The 26,807-nt window shown below is 44.6% G+C and overlaps 1 protein-coding gene across 2 annotated transcripts in view; it reads right to left on the minus strand.

Moving 5' to 3' along the window:
• The window catches only part of KATNIP (katanin interacting protein), a 297,865-nt gene that overhangs the window by 170,753 nt on the left and 100,305 nt on the right, over positions 1–26,807 (minus strand). For both annotated transcript variants that reach the window (XM_073647803.1, XM_073647802.1), the window contains one exon: positions 3,206–3,412. In XM_073647803.1, the coding sequence (XP_073503904.1) occupies positions 3,206–3,412 (207 nt within the window). The remainder of the gene's footprint in view (positions 1–3,205; positions 3,413–26,807) is intronic.

A 26,807-nucleotide genomic window follows, 5' to 3' on the forward strand; every position in this document is an offset into this window, starting at 1 on the left:
GGATGCACATAGAGGCATATCGAACCAGCTAGAGTGCACTGCAATCACAGACACAGGTTGCAGTGCAAAATAAAAGTTAAGTTTGGACTTGGTCAAGCTATTTGACCAAGTCGGATTTAAGAAAACCCGGCATGGGCTTTTATTTTTGGAAAGAACTACAGGATGGCAGTGGGGCGGTTCACTCCCTCCAGTCTGGGTCTTGCATGTGGCTCATGTCCACAGTGTTCATTTAAAAACTTGCAGCAAAGGTTTGGGTGTGTCAGTTTTTGTGTTTGCAAGCTGCAGAGCAGGAGGCTCTGCACTCCCAGCCTGTGTGACCTGAAGACAGAGCCCAAGAAGGCAAAGCTTCTGACGCACATCGGAGTGATACGGCGGTGCAGTCATCCACGGCAACGGGTTTGGAAATGGACTGTTCTTTGACGACCCGGCTGCAAACCAGAGGATACCGTTCGCCTTTAATTTGTGAGTTTTGGAAAAATAAAGCCGTTTAAGTTGAACTTTACTTGGGTCACTGCCTCATTACCGCACAGTGTGAACACCGCCGCACTACAATATATATACATACACACATATAAATACATATATATATACACATATATCATCCAATCACTTAGACTATATGCTGCGATAGGCAATACTGTACTGCAGTATATGATAAAAATCATAGTCTCCTATGATCACGAGCCACAAGTTGATCTTCAGAGCAACACCATCATGGCAAGTACGGCTGCCATGTGAACCCATCGGCATCCTGTGATTGTGTTGTAGGAAAGCCGTCAGGCTCCTGGAATGGTGGACTCCATCTCATGGTATGCTCGCTTTAAATGCCACCGTCAGAGATTAACAGCTGCATTTAAGGAGTGGTTGGATGGCTTTTATACATTTAGATTAAAAAGTTTAGATTAAAAAATGCTTCGTACCTTCCACATTTTTAGGTGTATAGCAATAGTGGAGCTCATAAATTCATTAATCAAAGTGTACTGACGATTAGTGTATGTATACGTTTTTATATTGGCCACCGCATACTGGTGCACCTACACGTACACACTTCTCAGTATGTGAAGTGGGGTTTGCCTGCAGGGGATAATTTATCTCCTCTCACTCAATCTCTGTTATAGGCTATAAAGTGAGCATAAATCACACCCGACACAGTCCACACACCAAGTCTACACAACAAGCTGCCACCATTCATCAATGACACGGGGTGATGAGTCCCCGAAATATACTACTGACAATCAAAAAATAGGTCACACACTCTCTGAAAGGCTATGGATTTTTTAGAGCATACAAGGACCAAGCTTATTAAAGGTTTAAGCTTTAATATAAAAGTATAGTGCTTACAAGAAAAGGAAAAAAAGAATAAAAATAAAAAGGATATAAATATGCAAAACAGTTCTAAAATAAAAAGGGAGAAACAGAAATACCTAAACGTTTCCATCTAAATGTATTCTTCTGTTTCTTTGAGGGATGGAGAAGTGAATTACTGATCACAATCAGCATAGGCTTACCCCCCACATGTGAACACCTTTTCATTCTTTTTATATATTTGGCCCTGGGCTCAGGTTTCCAGGATGGCCTAGATTATAATATTAAAATTGCTGGTCTGGTGACTGGACTGTGGGTTCATTTAGGGGCAAGCACCTTGCATTTTAAATAGTTTATGTTTTGAACCACCAACTCCCAATAGTAATTAGGACTACAATAAGAATCTGTCCCCACGTTGAAGCTCAGACTCACTAGGCCAAGATGTCACGATTGAAACCCTCAGTACTCTTCCCGAAGACCCCCTATGGTTCGGAGTTCCTGTAGTAAGAGTAAATAGAGGTCACGACCTTTGTGTAGAGACGGTCCTTCGGATGGCAGACAAACTAATCGTTCTTTATTGATGCTATAATTTTCCCTTACATAGAGATGCTTGCAAATATAATGTTATGTGAAGATCAGCTCCGATGTCTATATGTTGACCTTGTTAATTCTGATCTTTTCTCATGTCTGCAGAATGGGGCTCTGGGCCATACATATCAGCTATGGAGGGGCACGTGATCAGCCCATTCATCAGCTGCCTCTATTCAATAACAATGTGTATGGCACTGCGCACCCGCTAGTTTTCCCTGCTATTGACGGCCACTGATGGATAAGATTGGTCATGCCTCTCTATTAGTAGCCATGTTTCAACTAGAGTTCTTCCACACAGGGAAGAAGATCAAAATAAACAACAGGGTGGTGGCATACAAATAAAGACAGGGTATGACTTTTCTAGCGGTGGCTCATCCCCTGGAATAACAAAAGGATGGGACTTCAAAATTTAACGTATTCAATCCTTCTTTCTCCCACCATCATCTGTGGAGGGAAGTTCGGGGGACCCCCAGAGTGGCAGCTAACTTTTCTCTGTGTTTAGAGCATACATGTCAAACTCTGGCACTTGGCCAAATCTGGCCCACCAGAGTGGTTAGATTTGACTTGCGACACCAGAACCCCTATGTGGGGCCATTATTCTGTATGGAGGACTATGCGGGGGCCATTATACTCTATAGAGGACTATGTGGGGCCATTATTCTGTATGAGAGGACTATGTGGGGCCATTATACTGTATGAAGGACTATGTGGGGCCATTATACTGTATGAAGGACTATGTGGGGCCATTATACTGTATGGAGGACTATGTGGGGCCATTATACTGTATGGAGGACTATGTGGGCCTATTATTCTGTATGGAGGATTATTTGGGGCCGTTATACTGTATGGAGGACTATGTGGGGCCCATTATTCTGTATGGAGGACTATGTGGGGCTATTATACTGTGTGGAGGACTATGTGGGGCCCATTATACTGTATGGAGGACTATGTGGGGCCCATTATTCTGTATGGAGGACTATGTGGGGCTATTATACTGTATGGAGGACTATGTGGGGCCATTATACTGTATGGAGGACTATGTGAGGCCATTATACTGTATGGAGGACTATGTGGGGCCATTATACTGTATGGAGAACTATGTGGGGCCATTATATTGTATATTGGTTGGCCCACAACTTTGTCCAAGTTTTTAATGTTGGCCCTCTGTGTGTTTGAGTTTGACATCCCTGGTTTAGAGCCATCTGTGATTAGTCAGTGAGAAGTAGAACGTGATTTACTTAGTGATTAAGTTCACGAAAACTAAAAGCCTGATTAGTATTTATCTTGTAATATTTATTAAAAAAATTACCTGAAATTTTCCATTAACCAAACAATGAATGTCTCCAGGAAAAGCAGTATTTCTTATGTCCACATCATGAGGGGAAACATACATCTTCTGATCCTTCATATTGAAGAACTGAATCTCTGTTAATCCGACACTGTAAGGATTCCCCCAGTTGGACATAATTTCCACTGTGATGTATATTGCGTCTCTTTCTTCTGGAGATGAAGGGACCTAAAAAAAGGTAAAACAAGCAATTAACATCCAATAATGTCAAAATACACGTCAACTGATATATATACATTATATGGCCAAAAACATATACCTCTTAAAGGGAAACTGTCACATTTCATGCTGCCTAAACCACAGCAATTATGAATCAGAGTTTGGATGCAACCAGGCATATCTTTCCCTAAAATGCTCCAGTGTTTCAAAGAGAATATACTTTAAAGATCCAGGTGAGGACAATAGCTGGAGACGGGACTAGTCCAGAGCCTGTTTCTTGCAGCACCACTGTAGGTATTTAAAAGAACGGAACTGGGAAGAGCCAGATCTCTAAATATTGTCTCTGAAATGCTGAAGTTTTAAAGGGAATCTGTCAGTAGGATGGTCCCTCCTAAGGCGTCTATATGGGCATATAGGTCATAGGCAGCTGAATAAAATGACACTTTGATATCTGCAATCTGATGTCTAATTCCAGAGAAATCCATGTTTTTCTTATATGTAAATGAGCTGTTCAGGACTATGAGCCGGACACTTATCTGTATGAGAATCTGACTCCAGAGATTATTTAACATCAAGGAAGAGTTACCAGTGTGATGTGTAATGGCCGTTCTCTGCTCTCACTGCAGAGCTGTGTGTGATTATACTGGACACCTCTGCAAGTTCTCTCAGCTTCAGCTTCCATCTCACAGGGTTGCAATAATGTTGCAATACAGCAGAGCTCAGAGAGCTGCAAAGAATGTGCTTGTAAGGAGACAAAGTCTAGTTCTACAGTTCTGTGGTAGCTACTTGTCTCACACTGGTAACTCCCCCCTTTCATGTAAAATAATCTGTGGAGGCAGATTCTCATACAGTGTCCGCCCATAGACTTGAACAGATCATTTACATATAAGAAAAACAAAAATATCTCTGGAATAAGATATCAGATCGCAGATATCAAGGTGTCATTTTATTCAGCTTCCTATGACCTACATGCGCATATAGACAGCTTAGAAGGGTTGATCCTACTGACAGATTCCCTTCAACCCCTTCACAACATGTGACGTATATTTACGTCATATGTCATGGCGATAGCTTTGATGTGGGCTCACACACTGAGCCCGCATCTTTCACCGCACATGACGCCTGACTCACTCAGCCGTCATGTGCATTTAACAGCCGGGGGTGGAGCCGAGCTCCGGCCATCTCTGTTAACCTTTTAAATCCCGCTGTTAATCTCTGATAGCGGCATTTAACAAGCGTCGACATGGGCGAGGATCATTCTACGCTGCCATGGCGCACCCGTGATGTGATCGCAGGGCACCGGTGGGTTGTCAAGACAGCTGGGGGTCTGCTGATGACCCCTGTGTCTGGCATTTTGATCCTCCTGTGAAATCCAGCCGACAGCCGGCATTCATAGAACGTGATTTCTTCTACACAGAACAATGATGATGCACTGCTATGTATAGCACAAGCGATTGGATGATCGCAGCTTCAAGTTCCCTAAGAGGACTAACAAATACAGTAAAAAGTAAAAAAAAAAAGTTTTTAAAAAAATGAAGGAAAAAAAAAAACCCACCCCCAAAAGTTCAGATTAACTCCCTTTTGAACCATTGAAAATATAACAATTAAAAAAATATATATATAAAAAAATACACATATTTGGTATCGCTGCATTCAGAAACGTCCAATCTATCAAAGTATAAAATAAATTAATATGATCAGTAAAAAGCATAACGAGAAAAAAAAAGATCAAATATGCCAGAATTACGTTTTATTATTACTACAACATTGCAATAAAATGCAATAAAAGGCAGTTAAAACATCGTATCTACCTGTAAAAACGTCAGTTCAGGATGCAAAAAATAAGCCCTCACACAGCCCTATATCCCGGAAAATGAAAGCGTTATGGGTCTCGGAAAATGACAACAAAAGCAAAAAAGATTTTTCATACAAAATTTACAAAAAAATGTTTTACCACTTTGATAAAAAGAACTATACATATTTGGTATCTGCGTACTTGTACTGACCAGGGGAATCATACTGCCAGGTCAGTTTTACCATCTAGTGAACATGGTAAAGAAAAAAAACAAAAAACAATTTTGGAATTGCACATTTTTTGCAATTTCACAGCACTTGGAATTTATTTCCCGTTTTCCAGTACACTTTATGGTAAAATCAATGGTGTCATTCAAAAGTGCAACTCGTTCCGCAAAAAAACAAGCACTCATATGGCTATATTGATGGAAAAATGGAAAAAAAAAGTTATGGCTTTTGGAAGAAAGGGAGGAAAAAACGAAAATGAAAACAGAAAATGACCCGGGGGTGAAGGGGTTAAAGAGAAAAATATACCTGGATGCAATTGTGCTAATTTTGGCACCATGAATCAGGTGACAGGTTCCCTTTAATCAGTAAATTGAGGCTTTTAATCCAGTCCTATTGCCACAGATGTATAAAATCCAACCCTTAGCCAGTCAAAATTATGAAAGAATGGCTCATTCTAAAGTGCTCACTGATTCCAGCGCGTTTCTGTAATAGGAGCCAACATTGTAACAAGTCAGTTTATGAAACTTCTTTACTCCTAAGTTTTCGATGATCACTTGGGAGTGGTATTGTTGAAAAGTGGAGGCATGTAAGAACCACAGAAAATCGGGCTCTGTAACTTAACGTGGTCTGCCACTTTGCGGCTGAGACGCATAGGACAAACGTTATCAGGGAATGTCATGATATGGGTTTCCATAGCTGAGCAGCTGCACTCGATTCTTACATCTCTAAATACAATGTCAAGAAACAGATGGAGTGGTGTGAAGCATTAAGCTACGGGACTCTGGGCCATAGGAAAGGAGTTCTGTGAAGTGACAAATCACACTTCTCCGTCTGGATAGTCTGATGGACCAGTCTGGGTTTGGAGAATGCCAGGAGGTTTATTGCCTAATTGAACCAACTGTTTGGTTTGGTGGAACACGGATAATACTATGGGGTTGTGTTCAGGGGTTGTCCTAGGTCCGTTAGCGCCAGTAATTGGAAATCTTAATGCATCAGCATACCAAGGCATATTGAATAATTGTAGCTTCCAGCTTTGTGGGAACAGTTTAGAGAAGGCCATTTTCTGTTCCCCATGACGGTGACCAGTGCACAAAGCAAGGCCCATAAAGAAATAGTTGGGGGAGTTTGGTGTGGAAGAACATGGCCGGCCTCACAGAGCCCAGACCTCAACTCCATCCAACACCATTGGGACTAGAATGGAAATTGTCTGACCTCACAAATGCTCTTCTGGATGAATGGGTAAAACACCCACAAACACCCCGAATATCTTGTAGAAAACATTCCCAGAAGAGTGGAAGCTGTTATAGATGCAAAAGATGTGGGGAGGGAGTCAGCTCCATACTGATGCCTATGGATGTAGAATGAGATGTGAGAACAGATCCTGTAGGTGTCATGTGTAGGTGCCTTAATACTTCTTATAAACCAATTTTGAACACAAATCTATAACATTATATGTAATATCGTATTTAATAAAAAAAATCTCTTCTTGTAATCATGGGATCATCGCATCCAATTCCTTTATTATCAGAAAAATTGCTTTGCATGGTCCAAGGAGAGGGCTATAAGGAAGTCTATGTCCAAAGAGCGCTGATGTCCGCGTGATGATGCAATACACGCTCTCTCCGGTTACACCTGGGCCCTTTTCTTTTTGCTTTTCATCCACCAGATATATAGCTGCACTTATGGGAGCCATTGTACTTGGCTGAATGCATGATACAGGCACACCGCTCTACATAAGGTTTGTTCTTTCTTTGGTAAAGAATGACGCAAGATGTAACAAGTATCTCCTCTCCAGCCATTCAATGACATTCTTGCTGCCTGAAAGGTTATGTTTTTTTTATTTCGTGCAGATGATTTTTTCCTTTTCCCAGCATACACGATGCAGATTGTACACCCACACACCATTGAAATAAGGTTCTAATTTCATAATTATGCGAAGAAAAAATTCACAACGTTCTGCACATTACATTAATGACCAAAATGCATTAATTTTTGCTCCATTCAATAATCTGTATTGTTGATTGTATGTATAAAAAGTCTGTTTCCAAACACTGAATGAAGCAATAATCACTATCTGACTCAGAGTAGGAAACCTCAGCACTATGTAAAGCCCAATTAGCAGCCTAAAAACACGGCTTTCTGTAAAGTGAAGCTGCCACTTAGCTACCGGAACCTGCATTATCATACATTGCAATTTACAATTTTCCTAAATCCGGGGTCTCAAACTAAAATCCCGCTAGGGCGCGGAAGACAAATAGTTAAATTTAGACTGGGGCCACATTGCAACTTTGGTTGAAACAAAGGTAGTGCACTCTATGTAGTAGCTACATTGTTCGGTCATGCAATTAATAATAATAATCTTTTTATTTATATAGTGCCAACATATTCCGCAGCGCTTTAAAATTCAGACAATTTACAGACATTATGGGCACTGTCCCCATTGGGGCTCACAATCTAGATTCCCTATCAGTATGTCTTTGGAGTGTGGGAGGAAACCGGAGAACCCCGAGGAAACCCACACAAACACGGGGAGAACATGCAAACTCCTTGCAGATGTTCAACGCCTATTAAGAATAAACTCCTAAAAGGAATATAAGACCAAAGAGGGGAAAAGGAATAAGGTAAAGGGGATGTCTATAGTATACAGAATAAAGACCATATTCCAAGAAAAAAACAGCCGGAGAGTGAGCTGTTAAACAACATATACGTTTTTATTAGTGAATCATGTCAACATAAAAGATAATCTCTAGTTGAAGGTTACAATAAATAAACATGGTAATGTGAGAAGCATAACTAGGGCAGATGGAAAAATGCCAAGAGAAGGAAAACCAAATCCCTGTCAGCAGAATCACACAAACCCACAGGTCCAAATTAATTACATGTGTATAAAACAGATATATACAGCTAATAGATGAACATACAGATATATCCCATATATAGATCCGTTAAGGTATGTATAATAAAGTAATCTTATACACGGTAATAAACTAGTGGTCATTCACAATAACTGGCAATAGGAGTCAGTGGCAGTAAATACTATAAATCCCATTGAACCATGTAATATAGTGCCTAAATATCTCTAAAATCAATAGAGGAGTCTAGGAATGACACACAATATACACATGTAAAAGGTCAAGGTATATGTTAAATGCATAATGTTAGCGGCAATATTCATTTACCTTGAAACATATTGGGCATGTCGGTGTGCGGGACCCGGTAACAGGGAGCTGGCAGCGCGCCTTGCATATGTTGTCCATGGTGGGATTTGAACCCAGGACCCCAGCGCTGCAAGGCTGCAGTGCTCATAAGCCACCGTGCTGACCTAATAGGTGTCACATTATAATGCCTAGTGTAATGCAACAGCGCTAAGCAATATACAAGATGATGACTCCTACAGCCCCCTGTATATAGTATGATGACCCACAGCTCTCTATATACAGTATGACAGCCACATAGCCCCCACGTATACAGTTCAACAGTTACATACAGTGGGGAAAATAAGTATTTGATACACTGCCGATTTTGCAAGTTTTCCCACCTACAAAGAATGGAGAGGTCTGTAATTATTATCGTAGGTACACTTCAACTGTGAGAGACAGAATATAAAAATTAAAACCAGAAAATCACATTGTATGATTTTTAAATAAATAAATTGCATTTTATTGCATGACATAAGCATTTGATCACCTACCAACCAGCAAGAATTCTGGCTCTCACAGACCTGTTAGTTTTCTTTAAGAAGCCCTCCTACTCTGCACTCATTACCTGTATTAATTGCACCTGTTTGAACTTGTTACCTGTATAAAAGACACCTGTCCACACACTCAATCAGATTCCAACCTCTCCACCATGGCCAAGTCCAAAGAGCTGTCTAAGGACACCAGGGACAAAATTGTAGACCTGCACAAGGCTGGGATGTGCTACAGGACAATAGGCAGGACGGAGCAGGTTCACACATTACACCACTGCTCCCATTGAAGTGGACAGAGCGGGGTCACACATTACACCGCTGCTCCCATAGAAGTGGACAGAGCGGGGTCACACATTACACCACTGCTGCCATAGAAGTGGACAGAGCAGAGTCACACATTACACCACTGCTCCCATAGAAGTGGACAGAGCAGGGTCACACATTACACCACTGCTCTCATAGAAGTGGACAGAGCGGGGTCACACATTACACCACTGCTCCCATAGAAGTGGACAGAGCAGGGTCACACATTACACCACTGCTCTCATAGAAGTGGACAGAGCGGGGTCACACATTACACCACTGCTCTCATAGAAGTGGACAGAGCAGGGTCACACAATAGACCACTGCTCCCATAGAAGTGGATGGAGCAGGGGTCACGCATTACACTACTGCTCCCATAGAAGTGGACGGAGGTCCCTGGTTATTGTGTCCTTCACAGCCTAAAAATATCAGTCCGCAGCCAATCCAGAATTGGTGCATCACATTAGATGCGCCAATTCTGCCACTTTGCCCGCCTCTTACAGATTTCCCTTGTGCGGTGGCAATCGGGGTAATAAAGTTGGGGCTTATGTCAGCTGCGAATTGTCAAAAATAACATCTGGCATCAAGCCCTGTGGTTAGTAATGGAGAGGTGTCTATCAGACAACCCCATTACTAACTCAGAAAGAAAAAAACACACACACACAGAAAAATTAATTTTACTTGAATAAAGACTCCCCAACCCTTTCCCTGGTTCACCAATTTATTAGAAAAAAAAAACCCCAAGCAGGTCTAACGTAGTCCGTGGCACTCCCATAACTATCCCCGAATCCAATGCCATAAGGCTATGGAGCCTTGTTCAGAGAACGACGCTCCATAGGCCGTAACAGCAGCCACTCCGGGTCCTGCTGCACTCTACGAGATCCAGCGGCTGTGATGAGCAATTACGTCAGTAACTACACCGCTCATCAGAGTCATCGAGCCCTCTGTATAATGGCCCCATATTGTGTGCCGCAGTATAATGGCCCCATGTAGTGTGCCACAGTATAATGGCCCCATGTAGTGTGCCGCAGTATAATGGCCCCATGTAGTGTGCCGCAGTATAATGGCCCCATGTAGTGAGCAGCAGTATAATGGCCCCATGTAGTGCGCCGCAGTATAATGGCCCCATGTAATGCGCCGCAGTATAATGGCCCCATGTAGTGCGCCGCAGTATAATGGCCCCATGTAGTGCGCCGCAGTATAATGGCCCCATATACTAAACCGCAGTATAATGGCCCTATGTAGTGCGCCGCAGTGTAATGGCCCCATATAGTGTGCCGCAGTATAATGGCCCCATGTAGTGCGCCGCAGTATAATGGCCCCATGTAGTGCGCCACAGTATAATGGCCCCATGTAGTGTGCCGCAGTATAATGGCCCCATATACTAAACCGCAGTATAATGGCCCTATGTAGTGCTCCGCAGTATAATGGCCCCATGTAGTGTGCAGCAGTATAATGGCCCCATGTAGTGCGCCGCAGTATAATGGCCCCATGTAGTGCGCCGCAGTATAATGGCCCCATGTAGTGCGCCGCAGTATAATGGCCCCATGTAGTGCGCCGCAGTATAATGGCCCCATGTAGTGCGCCGCAGTATAATGGCCCCATGTAGTGCGCCGCAGTATAATGGCCCCATGTAGTGCGCCGCAGTATAATGGCCCCATGTAGTGCTCCACAGTATAATGGCCCCATATAGTGCCCCACAGTATAATGGCCCCATGTAGTGACCTACAGTATAATGGCCCCATATAGTACCCCATAGTATAACGGCCTCATATACTGTAGTGCTCCACAGTATAATGGCCCCTTATAGTACCTCATGGTATAACGTCCTCATATAGTACCCCACAGTATAATGGCCCCATATAGTACCTCACAGTATAACGGCCTCATATAGTGCCCCATAGTATAATGGCCTCATATACTGTAGTGCTCCACAGTATAATGGCCCCATATAGTACCTCATGGTATAACGTCCTCATATAGTACCCCACAGTATAATGGCCCCATATAGTACCTCACAGTATAACGGCCTCATATAGTGCCCCACAGTATAATGGCCTCATATAGTGCACCACAGTATAATGTGCCCCACATAGCGCATCCTGGTATATATGGCCAAATTCTTCTGCTGTATATGGTCCCATCCTCCTCCTGGTATATGTAGCCCCATCATCCTCCTCCTGGTATATGAAGCTCCATAATCCTCCTCCTCCTGGTATATATGGTCCCATCATCCTCCTCCTCCTCGTGGTATACATGGTCCCATCCTCCTACTCCTGGTATATATGGCCCCATCATCCTCCTGCTACTCGTATATATGGCCTCAACATGCTCCTCGTATATATGGCCCCAACATCCTCCTCCTCCTTGTATATATGGCCCCAACATCCTCCTCCTCCTCGTATATATGGCCCCAACATCCTCCTCCTTCTCCTCGTATATATGGCCCCAACATCCTCCTCCTGGAATATATGGCCCCAACATCCTCCTCCTCCTGGTATATATGGCCCCATATATTCAATAAATAGAAAAAAACAAAAACATTTGTATTTACCTTCCATGCGCTTCCACGCAACGGTGTGTCCTGTTCAGTGTGTTCAGAGCACAGGAGATGGATGATCTCCCTGCTGTGCCCTGAACAGGTCAACAGTGAGTGGTAATCTGCAGCCTGTAGTAGAATACTCACCCGGGACCTCCGCTCCCCGGCACTTCCTCTCCACTGCTGCTCCTGTCATCCAATGCACTGAGAGGTGTGTGCGATGACAGGGGGAAAATGAAGCCCACACCAATGCTGGGGGCTACAACAAAATGGCCACGATCTACTCCCACAGCTGTGACCTGGACAGCCCAGGGGGCGTGCCCAGGTCACAGCTAAGGCAGTCTCAATGCTAGAGATGCGGATGCCGTCCAACCGCAGTGTTTTATGCCCATAGCTGCCGTAAGTGAGGTGTGTGTGACACTTACACCCCCACCAAATGAAAATGGCAGCCCCCAGTGGCTAAAGTAAAAAATTAATAAATAAAAAACTATTCAAGTGGTGCATTTAATTTTGTATTAAAAATGATTGATTATATAATCAATAATTATTAATACAAAATTAAAAGTTGAGGCACATTCCCTTTAACTCCTTTAGAAATGATTGGCAGCAGCACATCTCAAAAAAAGTTGTGACAGAGCGTATCTGCCATGTGCTGGAATCCCCTTAGAATATGTAGGAGGAAGTTAGATCATTGGCTGTAATTTTGGGAGAGGAATGTTGTCCCATTCTTGTCTGATGTAGGATTCTAGCTGCTCAATAATCCTGGTTCTTTTTACCCAGGTTTTTCATTACATAATGTCACAGTGGCGTTGACCCGGCCCGTGACCCAGGGCGGTCACTAAAAGGGGAATAAAGAAAAGGGAATATAGTTTTATATAATGTTCGTGATGCCACCTGTGGTATGCGGCTATATGGGGCCGCCGCTGCGGTGCAGATCCTCTGGAGCTGATGGTGATGCAGCAGAGTTGGGACAGCTCTCGAGCAGGAAATGGTGATGTTATAGATGTTGCTGTGCAGTGTAGTGCAGGTGATGGCGCAGATAATAATTCTAGGACACAACTTAATGGCGGTTTCCTGTTATCTTTACTTGCGGTGGTTAGGCAGAGCGGGGCACGGGTACTAGCTGGTAGTAGAGGTCCAGGCGGCCTGGAAGCAAGTTGGGGATCCACCTCGCCAGGTGAAGTTGGAGGCCTTCCCTTTGCGCTAATCTCTTTGGCCCTGCTGCTTATAGCTGTGCTGTGGCCCTCGTCCCTGAGTAAAACGTCTTTGTGCTCACCCGTATGGCAGGCAGCTCGGGCCTTCCTGGAGTGTCGCTGCCACGTGGCGGTGCTGGGCCGTATGTGCTGCTGAGCCTCCGGGCGTCTGATGGGGCCAAGAGACCTGCAGTCTCCTGCCCTCCGGTTTCTGCTGCTGGGCTTTTGGTGCCCCACAACCTCGGACTCCGGTGTCCGGTTCTTCTGCGCTTCTCTCTGGGGTGAGCTGCCGTGCAGCTCCACTCCCTAGGTCTTTCCTCGTCGACGTCCTGACTTCAACTCCTCTCACTAACTCTAACTAACCCCGCCTCCAGATTCCAGTTGCTAAGGGGAGGAGCTCCCCTTCCTGGTCTGGAGCCAGGAAAGTGTTGCAGGCTAGTATACCTGACTAGGGGACCCCTCCTTGCTTCCAGGCATGGCATCACCCCTTGTGAGGGAGGCAATGCCACTGTGGAAACTGGACTCTTGGGGTGCCACATTCCCCCCTAGTTAACTTCAGTACTCCCCGACTGAGGATACCTTTTTGAATTAACAATTAACAATAACAATTCACATTACAAATAGTTTACAAAGTCAAAAATTACAAAAAACCCAACCAAAAATTTATAGCAGTCTCTGCGGCGCTTAGTCTTTGCGCCACAATCCGGATAATTGAAATTTGGCTGGTGGGAACCGCATCAACCCACTTTGTGTATCGTCCCTGGGCGTGACTTCAGGGCACGCTGTTGTTGGGGCTGGTCTTCGGCCACGCCTGCGGTTTATTTTCAAGGCCACTTACCAACTATTTTCAATATTGTCCTGACCACACCTAGTCCTGTGGTCCGATTGTCCATAAATTTAACAACTATATACAGTGCCTACAAGTAGTATTCAACCCCCTTCAGATTTAGTTGGTTTGATAAGATGCAAATAAGTTAGAGCCTTCAAACTGCAAACGAGAGTAGGTTTTATGAACAGAAGCATAAATCTTACAAACCAAAAAGTTATGTTGCTCAGTTGAATTTTATTAAATTTTAAACATAAAAGTGTGGGTCAATTATTATACAACCCCTATGTTTAATATTTTGTGGAATAACCCTTGTTTGCAATTACAGCTAATAATCGTCTTTTATAAGACCTGATCAGGCCGGCACAGGTCTGTGGAGTTATCTTGGCCCACTCCTCCATGCAGATCTTCTCCAAGTTATCTAGGTTCTTTGGGTGTCTCATGTGGACTTTATTCTTGAGCTCCTTCCACAAGTTTTCAATTGGGTTAAGGTCAGGAGACTGACTAGGCCACTCCAACACCTTGACTTTTTCCCTCTTGAACCAGGCCTTGGTTTTCTTGGCTGTGTGCTTTGGGTCGGCCTTGTTGGAAGATGAAATTACGACCCATCTTAAGATCCTTGATGGAGGAGCGGAGGTTCTTGGCCAAAATCTCCAGGTAGGCCGTGCTATCCATCTTCCCATGGATGCGGACCAGATGGCCAGGCCCCTTGGCAGAGAAACAGCCCCACAGCATGATGCTGCCACCACCATGCTTGACTGTAGGGATGGTATTCTTGGGGTCGTATGCAGTGCCATCCAGTCTCCAAACATCACGTGTGTGGTTGGCACCAAAGATCTCGATCTTGGTCTCATCAGACCATAGAACCTTGAACCAGTCTGTCTCAGAGTCCTCCAAGTGATCATGAGCAAACTGTAGACGAGCCTTGACATGACGCTTTGAAAGTAAAAGGTACCTTACGGGCTCGTCTGGAACGGGGACCATTGCGGTGGAGTACGTTACTTATGGTATTGACTGAAACCAATGTCCCCACTGCCATGAGATCTTCCCGGAGCTCCTTCCTTGTTGTCCTTGGGTTAGCCTTGACTCTTCGGACAAGCCTGGCCTCGGCACGGGAGGACACTTTCAAAGGCTGTCCTGGCCGTGGAAGGCTAACAGTAGTTCCATAAGCCTTCCACTTACGGATGATGCTCCCAACAGTGGAGACAGGTATGCCCAACTCCTTGGAAAGGGTTTTGTACCCCTTGCCAGCCTTGTGACCCTCCACGATCTTGTCTCTGATGGCATTGGAATGCTCCTTTGTCTTTCCCATGTTGACCATGTCTGAGTGCTGTTCACAAGTTTGGGGAGGGTCTTAAATAGTCAGAAAAGGCTGGCAAAGGAGATCTTTAATCCACACATGTGAAGCTCATTATTCTTGGTGCCTGAACTACTTCTTAATACTTTTGGGGGACCAAACAGAAGTCTTGTGGTTTGAGGGGTTGAATAATAAATGACACTCTGAATTAACTTTTAACGTTTTAAAAAAATAAATAAAAAAAAAACAAAAACAAAATTTGCTGCAGTGCATTTCCCACTTCCAGGCTGATCTACAGTACAAATGTCACAATGCCAAGTTAATTCCGCATGTGTCAACCAGCTAAATCTGCAGGGGGTTGAATACTACTTGTAGGCACTGTATATCCAAGATTATTTAACGGGTACAACTATATAGAACATACACTTTAGTTCCTCCAGCGGGCAGGGAGCTGACCTTTAGTACTCCGGGTTGATCTACGTAGTACATTTGTTGTCAGTGCCCCACAACCTCGAACTCCGGTTCTTCTACGCTCCTCTCTGGGGTTCAAAAAAGGTTTTCTATTGGTGAAAGATCTGAGCTACAGGCGGCTGGTCCTTCATCCGAATTCTTCTTCTGCAAAGCCATGCTGCTGTGAAGGAGTATGTGGATTTGCATGGTCTAACTGAAATAGACGATGTCTGGCTGTGTGCATATGTTGATATAAAACCTCTATATAATGCTCAGCGATGATAGCACTTTACCAGATGTATAAGATGTCCATGCCATAGGTACTAATGAAACCCCATGCCATCAGAAATGTAGGATTTTGAACTGAGGGCTTATAAGCTGCATGGTCCCTTTCCTCTTCAGTCCTCAAGACATGGTTAGAAGACATTGGCTCCACAGGCATCTGACCTCACCCCAATTGTGGTGGTTTGGGATAAATTGGAGCAAGCGCAGAGTGAAGACAAAGCAGTCAATAAGTGCTCAGCTCCTTTGGGAAGTTCTTCAAGACTGTTAGAAAGCCATTCTAGGTTGACCGGATGAAGCTGTTTGAGAAAATGCCAAGGACGTGCAAAGCTGACTTCAAATAAAAAAGGGGGAAAAAGGTACTTTGAGGAATCTAAGGTTTAACACATACTCTGTTTGGTTTCTTGGTGTCTCTTTTCCCCATATACTTTCCTTTGGGCTTTTGCTGCCTTCAGTCTGAATCTACAATGTGCACATACCAATAAGAATAAGGAAAATGCATGTGCAGCCTAAAGCTTTGGAGAAAATAAATAAAAAAAGAAAATTATATTACACACACACACACACACACACACACACACACACACACAGTACATTACAAAAGTGAGTACCCCCTCACATTTTTGGAAATATTTTATTATATCTTTTCATGAGACAACACTGAAGATATGAGACTTTGATATAATGTAAAGTACAAAACAACCAATCTGTTGCGGCATATGACTGCCAGATAAGAAGAGCTTCTGACAATTAAAAATATTAAAATCTTATAACTTTTATTTCTAGAATCATACATTTTTTTTATTAAAAGACAGGGTAAATAACCTCCAAGAAAAGGGGTTGGAAACACAGTATTATCTCATATATAATAACATAATATATAGTGAGGCAGCGTACATGGAAAAAGGGACCTGAAATCACCTAAAAATGAGAAAAGTTATAATATCATATGCACCCCCCTCCAAAATGAGTCATTTCTGGGGCGGCTGACGGCTGGTGTTTCTAGCCTGGGAAGGGGCCAATATTCATGGCACCCTTCCTGGGCTATTAATATCAGCCCCCAGCTGTCTGCCTAGCCTTTGCTAGCTATTAAAATAGGGGGGACCCACGTCATTTTTTGGGGGGGCCCCTATTTTAATAGCTAGTAAAGGCTAGGTATTCAGCTGGGGGCTGATATTAGTAGCCTGGGAAGCTCCGTGGGTATTACCCCCTTCCTAGGCTTCAAACATCTGCCCCAGCCGTCTGCTTAACCTCCGCTAGAGACTAAAATTACGGGGAACCCCACGCCAATTTTTTTTTCAATAAATCCTTCATTTTAACACTAAATGACAAGTACAGTAACCAACACTGTCACTGTACTTATTATATATGTGACTGACATGTTTCTATCTATCTAATCTATGTGTGAAGCTCTATTCTTTGTGTTCTAAATTGTCGGGTACCGGTGTATGCGCTGATGAATTGCCGGCCGGCTTTTTAAAAGAGACGGGTGCATGAAAATCGGAGGGCACTAGTGTGTTCCAAGTGACCTGCTATGTTTTTCATGCACCCTCCTATATACCATGCCTGCCTGTCTGCCTATATATTCTGCCTGCCTGACGTTTAATTGAGCACTGTTCCCATCTATTTGGGCAATTTTTGAGCTTCTGCAGACCGCTGGGGGGAGCCGCCTGAAAAATTCTCGAGTTTCCCATAGATTTACATTGGGCTCGTTGCTCGGGTCGAGCACCCGAGTATTCCAATGTGCTCGACCCGAGCTTCGAGCACCCGAGCATTTTAGTGCTCGCTCATCACTAATGTCTATCCATCCTGGGATTTCCATATTTCTATCAATACTGCAACTTGAATGTTGAGGAGTGTATATACATAAAAACATATTGCTGCAATAGTAAAATACTATTGTTTTTATTAATAATAACTAGAATACAAAGATGAAAGGCAGAATGATCTAGAATTAATGGTCCCCAAAGAATAAGGATAACCCAAACATTACAAAAATGTTTTTTTTCCAATTAACATTTTTTTTTGTTAAAAAGAAAAAAAAAATAATTAAAAAAAGTAAATTTAATTCCTATCCTGATGAGAAAAAAGGGATAGCAGGAGTAAAAGAAAAAAAAAAGTGTGTTCTGCCCATAAAGAAGCATTAGTCTGAGGACCCATGCAGCTGCATGATTACTAAACGTGTTGCCTTTTAATAATTTCTAGCAGCAGGGGGCGTCATTAGGAGTGTGCTGGAGAATTTGGGGCAGCATAGTTTATGGCGAGATACACAGGGCATTATCATTCCGAGCAGAGTCTCCTCTGAGATTACTACGTATAACCTGCACACTGAATAAATTGTATGTGATTCATCTGTGACCTTTTCCATGATGATAAAAAAAATCCTACTCGGATTCCAGAAATATTTCCTATTTGACTATTATGATTATTATTATTAAAATTCCTTGTATTATATATTTGGAGAAATGTGTATTTCATATACTCTGACTCTTAACCCCCTTATAACTGAAGCATAACAATGGATGTAAGAAATTCCTTTTATGTACAAGCAATGCAAAAAAAAAAAACAAAAAAAAAAAAAAACTTTACTAGAGAAAAATATGGAGCAATAAAAAAAAAAAAAAAAAAAGCTTATAAAGTATCACAAAAGCAGATTAATAATGTGCATTTGAATATCGCGTATAATCCAGCCCCTTAAAGGGAATGTGTCACCACCACAGGGCGATATCAGACCTCTACTATGGGCATACAGGGTGTAGAAAAGTAAATCTATACTTACCTGTATGGCCCATAGTGGAGGTCTGATTGCAGAGAAATCTGGTTTTATAAAGTCCGTTTTGCAGAGGCATGGCGTCCGGGGGGCGCCAAGCAAACCCCTATCTGATTATTATACAGTTAAATCGCCGACTCCGTTGTAAATTAGCATATCCCCCCCCGCCTCCCCGGCACATCACAGGGCGGTGTGACAGGCCCTGTGATGTGCCCTGCTCGGCCCCCCATCCTGCGCATGCGCAAGGCGCCGCTCCCTTGGAGCACACTTTGTTTCCCTTCGGCACAGTTTGGCTGCGTACTTGCGAATTACGCAAGTGCCGGGGAGTCACTGAGACTTCCGCTCCAGTGACCCCCGGCACATATCGGAAGGTCTGGTCCCAATTTCCGCTCTCCATCCTGAATATTTTCAGCCATAAAATATATACATGAAGGAACATATACAGTGGTGGCAAAAAGTATTGGCACCCCTGCAATTCTGTCAGATAATACTCAGTTTCTTCCTGAAAATGATTGCAATCACAAATTCTTTGGTATTATCTTCATTTAATTTGCTTGCAAGGAAAAAACACAAAAGAGAATGAAGCAAAAATCAAATCATTGATCATTTCACACAAAACTCCAAAAAAGGGCCGGACAAAAGTATTGGCACCCTCAGCCTAATACTTGGTTGCACAACCTTTAGCCAAAATAACTGCGAACAACCGCTTCCGGTAACCATCAATGAGTTTCTTACAATGCTCTGCTGGAATTGTAGACCATTCTTCTTTGACAAACTGCTCCAGGTCCCTGATATTTGAAGGGTGCCTTCTCCAAACTGCCATTTTGAGATCTCTCCACAGGTGTTCTATGGGATTCAGGTCTGGACTCATTGCTGGCCACCTTAGAAGTCTCCAGTGCTTTCTCTCAAACCATTTTATAGTGCTTTTGGAAGTGTGTTTTAGGTCATTGTCCTGCTGGAAGACCCATGACCTCTGAGGGAGACCCAGCTTTCTCACACTGGGCCCTACATTATGCTGCAAAATTTGTTGGTAGTCTTCAGACTTCATAATGCCATGCACACGGTCAAGCAGTCCAGTGCCAGAGGCAGCAAAGCAATCCCAAAACATCAGGGAACCTCCGCCATGTTTGACTGTAGGGACCGTGTTCTTTTCTTTGAATGCCTCTTTTTTTCCTGTACACTCTATGTTGATGCTTTTTCCCAAAAAGCTCTACTTTTGTCTCATCTGACCAGAGAACATTCTTCCAAAACGTTTTAGGCTCTCTCAGGTAAGTTTTGGCAAACTCCAGCCTGGCTTTTTTATGTCTCGGGGTAAGAAGAGGGGTCTTCCTGGGTATCCTACCATACAGTCCCTTTTCATTCAGACGCCGACGGATAGTACGGGTTGACACTGTTGCACCCTCGGACTGCAGGGCAGCTTGAACTTGTTTGGATGTTAGTCGAGGATCTTTATCCACCATCTGCACAATCTTGCGTTGAAATCTCTCGTCAATTTTTCTTTTCCGTCCACATCTAGGGAGGTTAGCCACAGTGCCATGGGCTTTAAACTTCTTGAGGACACTGCGCACGGAAGACACAGGAACATTCAGGTCTTTGGAGATGGACTTGTAGCCTTGAGATTGCTCATGCTTAATCACAATTTGGTTTCTCAAGTCCTCAGAGAGTTCTTTGGTCTTCTTTCTTTTCTCCATGCTCAATGTGGTACACACAAGGACACAGGCCAGAGGTTGAGTCAACTTTAATCCATGTTAACTGGCTGCAAGTGTGATTTAGTTATTGCCAACATCTGTTAGGTGCCACAGGTAAGTTACAGGTGCTGTTAATTACATGAATTAGAGAAGCATCACATGATTTTTCAAACAGAGCCAATACTTTTGTCCACCCCCTTTATTAGGTTTGGTGTGGAATTGTATCAAATTTGGCTTTAGGACAATTCTTTTTGTGTTTTTTCATTGAAGACAAATTAAATTAAGATAATAATACCAAAGAATTTGTGATTGCAATCATTTTCAGGAAGAAACTGAGTATTATCTGACAATTGCAGGGGTGCCAATACTTTTGGCCACTACTGTATGTGTGTGGAGATATATATGTGTGTGTGTGTGTGTGTGTGTGTGTGTGTGTGTGTGTGTGTGTGTGTGTGTGTGTGTGTGTGTGTAACATGCATATCAGGATTGGGGGATGAGGAGGCCATACATACTAAGATTGGAGGATGAGGGGTGCCATAATAGGGATGTGGGGTACCATGCATACCAGGATGAGGGAGGGGTGCCATGCATACCAGGATTGGGGGTGAAGGGTGCCATGCATACCAGGATAGGGATGAAGGCAGCACATAACAGGATGGAGGAATAGGATTGGGGAGCACAAAATACCAGGATGGGGGCAGCACATACCAGCATGGGAGACCATATACCAATAAAATTGCTCGCTACCCGGGCACAGAATGCGCTCAATAGCTAGTATATTATATACACACACATACGTATACATATAAACACTGCTCAAAAAAATAAAGGGAACACTCAAATAACACATCCTAGATCTGAATGAATGAAATATTCTCATTGAATACTTTGTTCTGTACAAAGTTGAATGTACTGGCAACAAAATCACACAAAAATCAATAGAAATCAAATTTATTAACCAATGGAGGCCTGGATTTGGAGTCACCCCCAAAATTAAAGTGGAAAAACACACTACAGGCTGATCGAACTTTGATGTAATGTCCTTAAAACAAGTCAAAATGAGGCTCAGTATTGTGTGTGGCCTCCACGTGCCTGTATGACCTCCCTACAACGCCTGGGCATGCTCCTGATGAGGTTGCGGATGGTCTCCTGTGGGATTTCCTCCCAGACCTGGAATAAAGCATCCGCCAACTCCTGGACAGTCTGTGGTGCAACGTGACGTTGGTGGATGGAGCGAGACATGATGTCCCAGATGTGCTCAATCGGATTCAGGTCTGGGGAACGGGCAGGCCAGTCCATAGCTTCAATGCCTTCATCTTGCAGGAACTGCTGACACATTCCAGCCACATGAGGTCTGGCATTGTCCTGCATTAGGAGGAACCCAGGGCCAACTGCACCAGCATATGGTCTCACAAGCGGTCTGAGGATCTCATCTTGGTATCTAATGGCAGTCAGGCTACCTCTGGCGAGCACACGCAGGGCTGTGCGGCCCTCCAAAGAAATGCCACCCCACACCATTATTGACCCACTGCCAAGCCGGTCATGCTGAAGGATGTTGCAGGCAGCAGATCGCTCTCCACTGCATCTCCAGACTCTGTCACGTCTGTCACATGTGCTCAGTGTTAACCTGCTTTCATCTGTGAAGAGCACAGGGCGCCATGGGCGACTTTGCCAATCATGGTGTTCTGTGGCAAATGCAAAGCGTCCTGCACGGTGTTGGGCTGTGAGCACAACCCCCATCTGTGGACGTTGGGCCCTCATACCACCCTCATGGAGTCGGTTTCTAATCGTTTGTGCAGACACGTGTACATTTGTGGCCTGCTGGAGGTCATTTTGCAGGGCTCTGGCAGTGCTCCTCCTGTTCCTCCTTGCACAAAGGCATAGGTAGCAGTCCTGCTGCTGGGTTGCTGCCCTCCTATGGCCCCCTCCACGTCTCCTGGTGTACTGTCCTGTCTCCTGGTAGCGGCTCCAGCCTCTGGACACTACGCTGACAGACACAGCAAACCTTCTTGCCACAGCTCGCATTGATGTGCCATCCTGGATAAGCTGCACTACCTGAGCAACTTCGGTGGGTTGTAAAGTTCGTCTCATGCTACCACGAGTGTGAAAGCACAACCAACATTCAAAAGTGACCAAAATATCAGCCAGAAAGCATTGGTACTGAGATGTGGCCTGTGATCCCCACCTGCAGAACCACTCCTTTATTGAGTGTGTCTTGATAATTGCCAATAATTTCCATCTATTGTCTATTCCATTTGCACAACAGCATGTGAAATTGATTGCCAATCAGTGTTGCTTCCTAAGTGGACAGTTTGATTTCACAGAAGTTTGATATACTTGGAGTTATATTCTGTTGTTTAAGTGCTCCCTTTATTTTTTTTGAGCAGTGTATATACATACATATATACATATATACACACACACACATACACATATGTGTGAAGCCTGGTAAAGCCTGAAAGGTCGAGGCTGGATCCTTAGCTGTGTAAGCGATGCCAGTGGCCTTGGAGGGCAGAGTCCTGAAAGGCAAAGGCTGGATGTTAAGTGTGAAGACATACCAGTAGCCTTCGAAGGTACGAGGGCTGGAGACCCCCACCTGGGAAGCCTAAAAGCCACAGCGGTGGCAGAACGAAACCGTTAAGACCCGGCAAAAGGTAAAAGCGGTACGTTATATGGACACTGTTATATATGGACATTGTTATAGTTACTTTGCTGAAGGCTGTAACTGGAGCCAAGTGGGCATAGCTGCCACTGGAAAGGCTTGTGGACATTATATGTGGGATAAGCGGTTTATGATAAATAATAAACTGCTGCATTGTGAAAAAAACGGAAAGACATTGCATGTATGCTTTAATTAACCCGGTTGCTAGGGGCAGCTGCAGCCCGGTTGCTAGGGGCAGCTGCAGCCCGGTTGCTAGGGGCAACGGCAGTCCGGTTGCTAAGGGCAATGGCAGTCCGGTTGCTAGAGGTAATGGCATTGAACGACGAGTGTGGATGCAAGCATCTTGCTGTGGCTCGGTGGGGTCACGAAGATTAAAGCATCTGGCTGCAACTCGGTGGGGTTGCGAAGATTGTCGTCGCACTCAAACCCTGTTTTGCTGTGACTCGGCGGGGTCATGAAAATTAAAGCATCTTGCGGTAACTCGTCAGGGGTTACGAAAATTGTTCTCACACTCAAACCTGGCTTGCTGTGGCTCGGCGGGGCCACGAAAATCTTCCGGGGAAAGCGGTGAAGTGTCTAGTGTGAATTGTGTACCGCGATGGCTTTGAATGGTGCAGTACCTCCAGACGGAATGGAGAAGGGGTTAGATGACCGTCTGCAAACGTCCTGCAGAAAAATGGAGTGTCCTGAAGAAATGCAGGACCAGATAAAGATGGCTGTGAAGGGAGCAGCAAATGAGTCTGAAACTATTGAGCGATTAAAGTGCCTGTTAAAATCGCAGCAGCAGGTATGGGAGAAACGACAACAGGTCGTGGTGCAGGAAGGGCAGGAGCTGTTGGCCCGTTACAGAAAGGCGGAAGCGGACCATTCCTTGAGTTCTCGTGTGGCGCCAGTACTATCCCAGAGTGCCCGGGGAGGTGGTAAGAGATGTTGTGACCTGGGTCCTAAGACTAATGCGGATTTTTTTTAATAAAAATTCCCCTACCGGTGTGGTTGTTCAAAAGTGGGTGGAGTCTAAAAAGGGGCGGATTTTCACAAGAGCGTAGAGTATAGAAAACCAAAATTTTTTACTGGTTGTGGGTGGGTACCGCATAAAAATGACAATGTGACCGTTGATAATGGAGTAGCTCCAGTAGAAGGGGGTGACGTCAAGGTGGGAGGTGACTTGTTGGTCTATGACACCATAGGGAGTGACGCAGACCCCACAACTGATGGTGACACTACAAAAGTAGAAAGAATGTCCCCCTCTCGTCGTCGACGGCGCAAGGGCCACAAGAAGGTTGCTCCTGTAGTCGTTGCTGAAAGTGAAAATAAAGAAAATGTAGCACTGTGTGCCTTTATTCCAAGTGTGGATCCTCCTGTAGAAGCAGACGAGGAGGTTAACCAATGGAAGGAAGCGTTCTACAAAATCAAGGAGGAGGTTTTTCAATTAGAGATTGACAAAGACAACACACAAAAATTCCTTGTCAAGGAAGCCGAGAAGATGAAACAGGTAGCAGAGGAGGCTGCCCGACTGAGCATAGAGGCCCAGGAGGCAGCCCGACTATGCAAGCTCGCCGAGGACAACCTAAATGAGCAGTGAGCCTTAGCTGAAAAGATGCTCAAACAGAAGATGCAAGCTGTTCAAGAAACCACCCGTCTGAAAGCCGAAGCGGAGATGCTGCAGAAACAGAAGGAACTGGCCATGGAGCAAGCTAAGAAACTCCAAGAAGACAAGGAGCAGATGCAGCAGCAACTAGCTGAGGAGACCGAAGGCTTCCAAAAGACCCTAGAGGCCGAACATCGACGACAGCTTGACATAAGTGCTGAAGCCGAACGCCTTAAAATACAAGGGATGGAAATGAGTCAAGCCCAAGCCAAAGCTGAAGAAGATGCCAAGAAGTTCAGGAAACAGGCGGAAGAAATAGGTGAGAGGTCACACCAGACAGAACTGACGATCAAAGAGAAAATGACTGTGGTGCAAACCCTGGAGATACAGAGACAGCACAGTGAGAAGGAGGCGCTGCAGAATGAAGTTTCTGGGCGTGACCAAAACCTAAAACGACTGCGCGAACAGTTCAACCGGGAGCTGTGTGACTCCAAGAAGGAATATGGTGAACTCATGAGGGAGCTGCAGCAATGCCAGGACCAAGTAAAGCCTCTAAGGCAGGAGACGGAGCGGCTGGTGGACTCTCTATACCAGCGAGACTGGGAGCTATCCACCCTGAAAGAGGCAGAAAAGAGGCATGAAAAATTCGATAGGGAACTGCAACAAATCAAGAGAGACTATGAGGATCTCCTCAGGGTTAAAGAAAAACTAGAGGATGATAAGGCGGATGCAGAGCACATGCGCCAAGTGGTTGAGACCACTCTGCAGGACACCCTTGATGAAAATGGTGATCTCCGCAGAAAGACCCTAGGTCTGGAAACTCAGGTGAAGTAGCTGCAGAAGTTCTGTGATCATCTCCAGAGGGCAGAGACGTGCCTTAAGGAAAGAATCAGCAACATGGAAGCTGAGCAGAAACAGATGGAGGAGTCTATCGGAGAAGCCACAGACCAGGGCCAGGAGTTGGCCACTGGAGATGGGAGGTATGAAACAGATACCTCCTTGAATAATACGAGCTCGGATGATTCGGTGGATGTAGGAGCAGAGATCAAGGAGCTCAAGGAGTCGCTACAAGCCCATTTGAAGCAAGAAAAGCTTGAGAGACTGGCTGTTGGGAGCCGAGTGGGCGCATTGGAGACAGAGGTCTGAGAGAACTCTACTGTTAAAGGAGCAGTTGAAGCAGGAAGAGCTTCAGAGATGGGCTGCTGAGAGGCGAGTAGCTGAGCTAGAGGAAGAAATTTTCGAGCTCAAAGGTCGCCTAGCAAAGTATCACTCAGTGAACGAGGCCACCTTGGAGAAGGAGAAGGGCCAACAAGTTGCACTCACTCCCTTATACCATGAGAAGTTGGACCTGAGGAGAGCCAACAGTGTGTCAACAGAAGATAAATATGAGATGGAAGTGGTCAAGACGGAAATTCTTGAGTTTGTAGCTGTGAGTCAGCTCAGGGGAAGCATACAGGGTGAAGAAGCTGAAAGTCAGTTGCCCCTGAAACCTGAGCTAGATGTTCTTTTGGGGACCACTGGTGAGACAGAAACGTCCCGGTACAAATGCCTCATAGATGTACACGAGGATTTGAGGGAAGAATGCACCAGGGAGTCCGTGCATGAAGAGTTTAAGAAGGCCGTGGGAGCCTGTAAGGTGTACTCGACCTCAGAAGCTAAACAGCTGGTGGTCCTGTCCACGACCGAAGTCACAGCGAAGAGGGTGGCGATCCTAAATGACATGAACTGGCGATGTATTCGCACGAAGCGGTTTCTCCGGTTAAAGACGGAACAAGTCGTTAGACAACTGGAGCTTATGAGAAAAGCTCACAGTCTGCGGGAAGAGGTCATCCGGGTGCCTCATGTTCTGGTGAGAAAGCTCATTGGGAGAAATGGCCGAGCCATGCAGATGATGGTAAAGAAGTCTGCTGTGATGAAAATAAGCAGTCCACGTGATCGTCAGGACTGGATGCCAGATGAAGACGGCAAGGTGTCATTCTCCGCTGTAGGAACGGAAGAAAGCCTGGAATATATGCGCATGCTGATGGAGTACCGAGTGACCTACCTGCGAGAGGTAGAACAGTTGAATCTTGCTAGACTGCGAGTGGATAGAC

The sequence above is a fragment of the Phyllobates terribilis genome, unplaced genomic scaffold (genome assembly GCF_046119375.1).
Source record: "Phyllobates terribilis strain yellow unplaced genomic scaffold, ASM4611937v1 Scaffold_9__5_contigs__length_417890890, whole genome shotgun sequence".
Lineage (NCBI taxonomy): Eukaryota > Metazoa > Chordata > Amphibia > Anura > Dendrobatidae > Phyllobates > Phyllobates terribilis.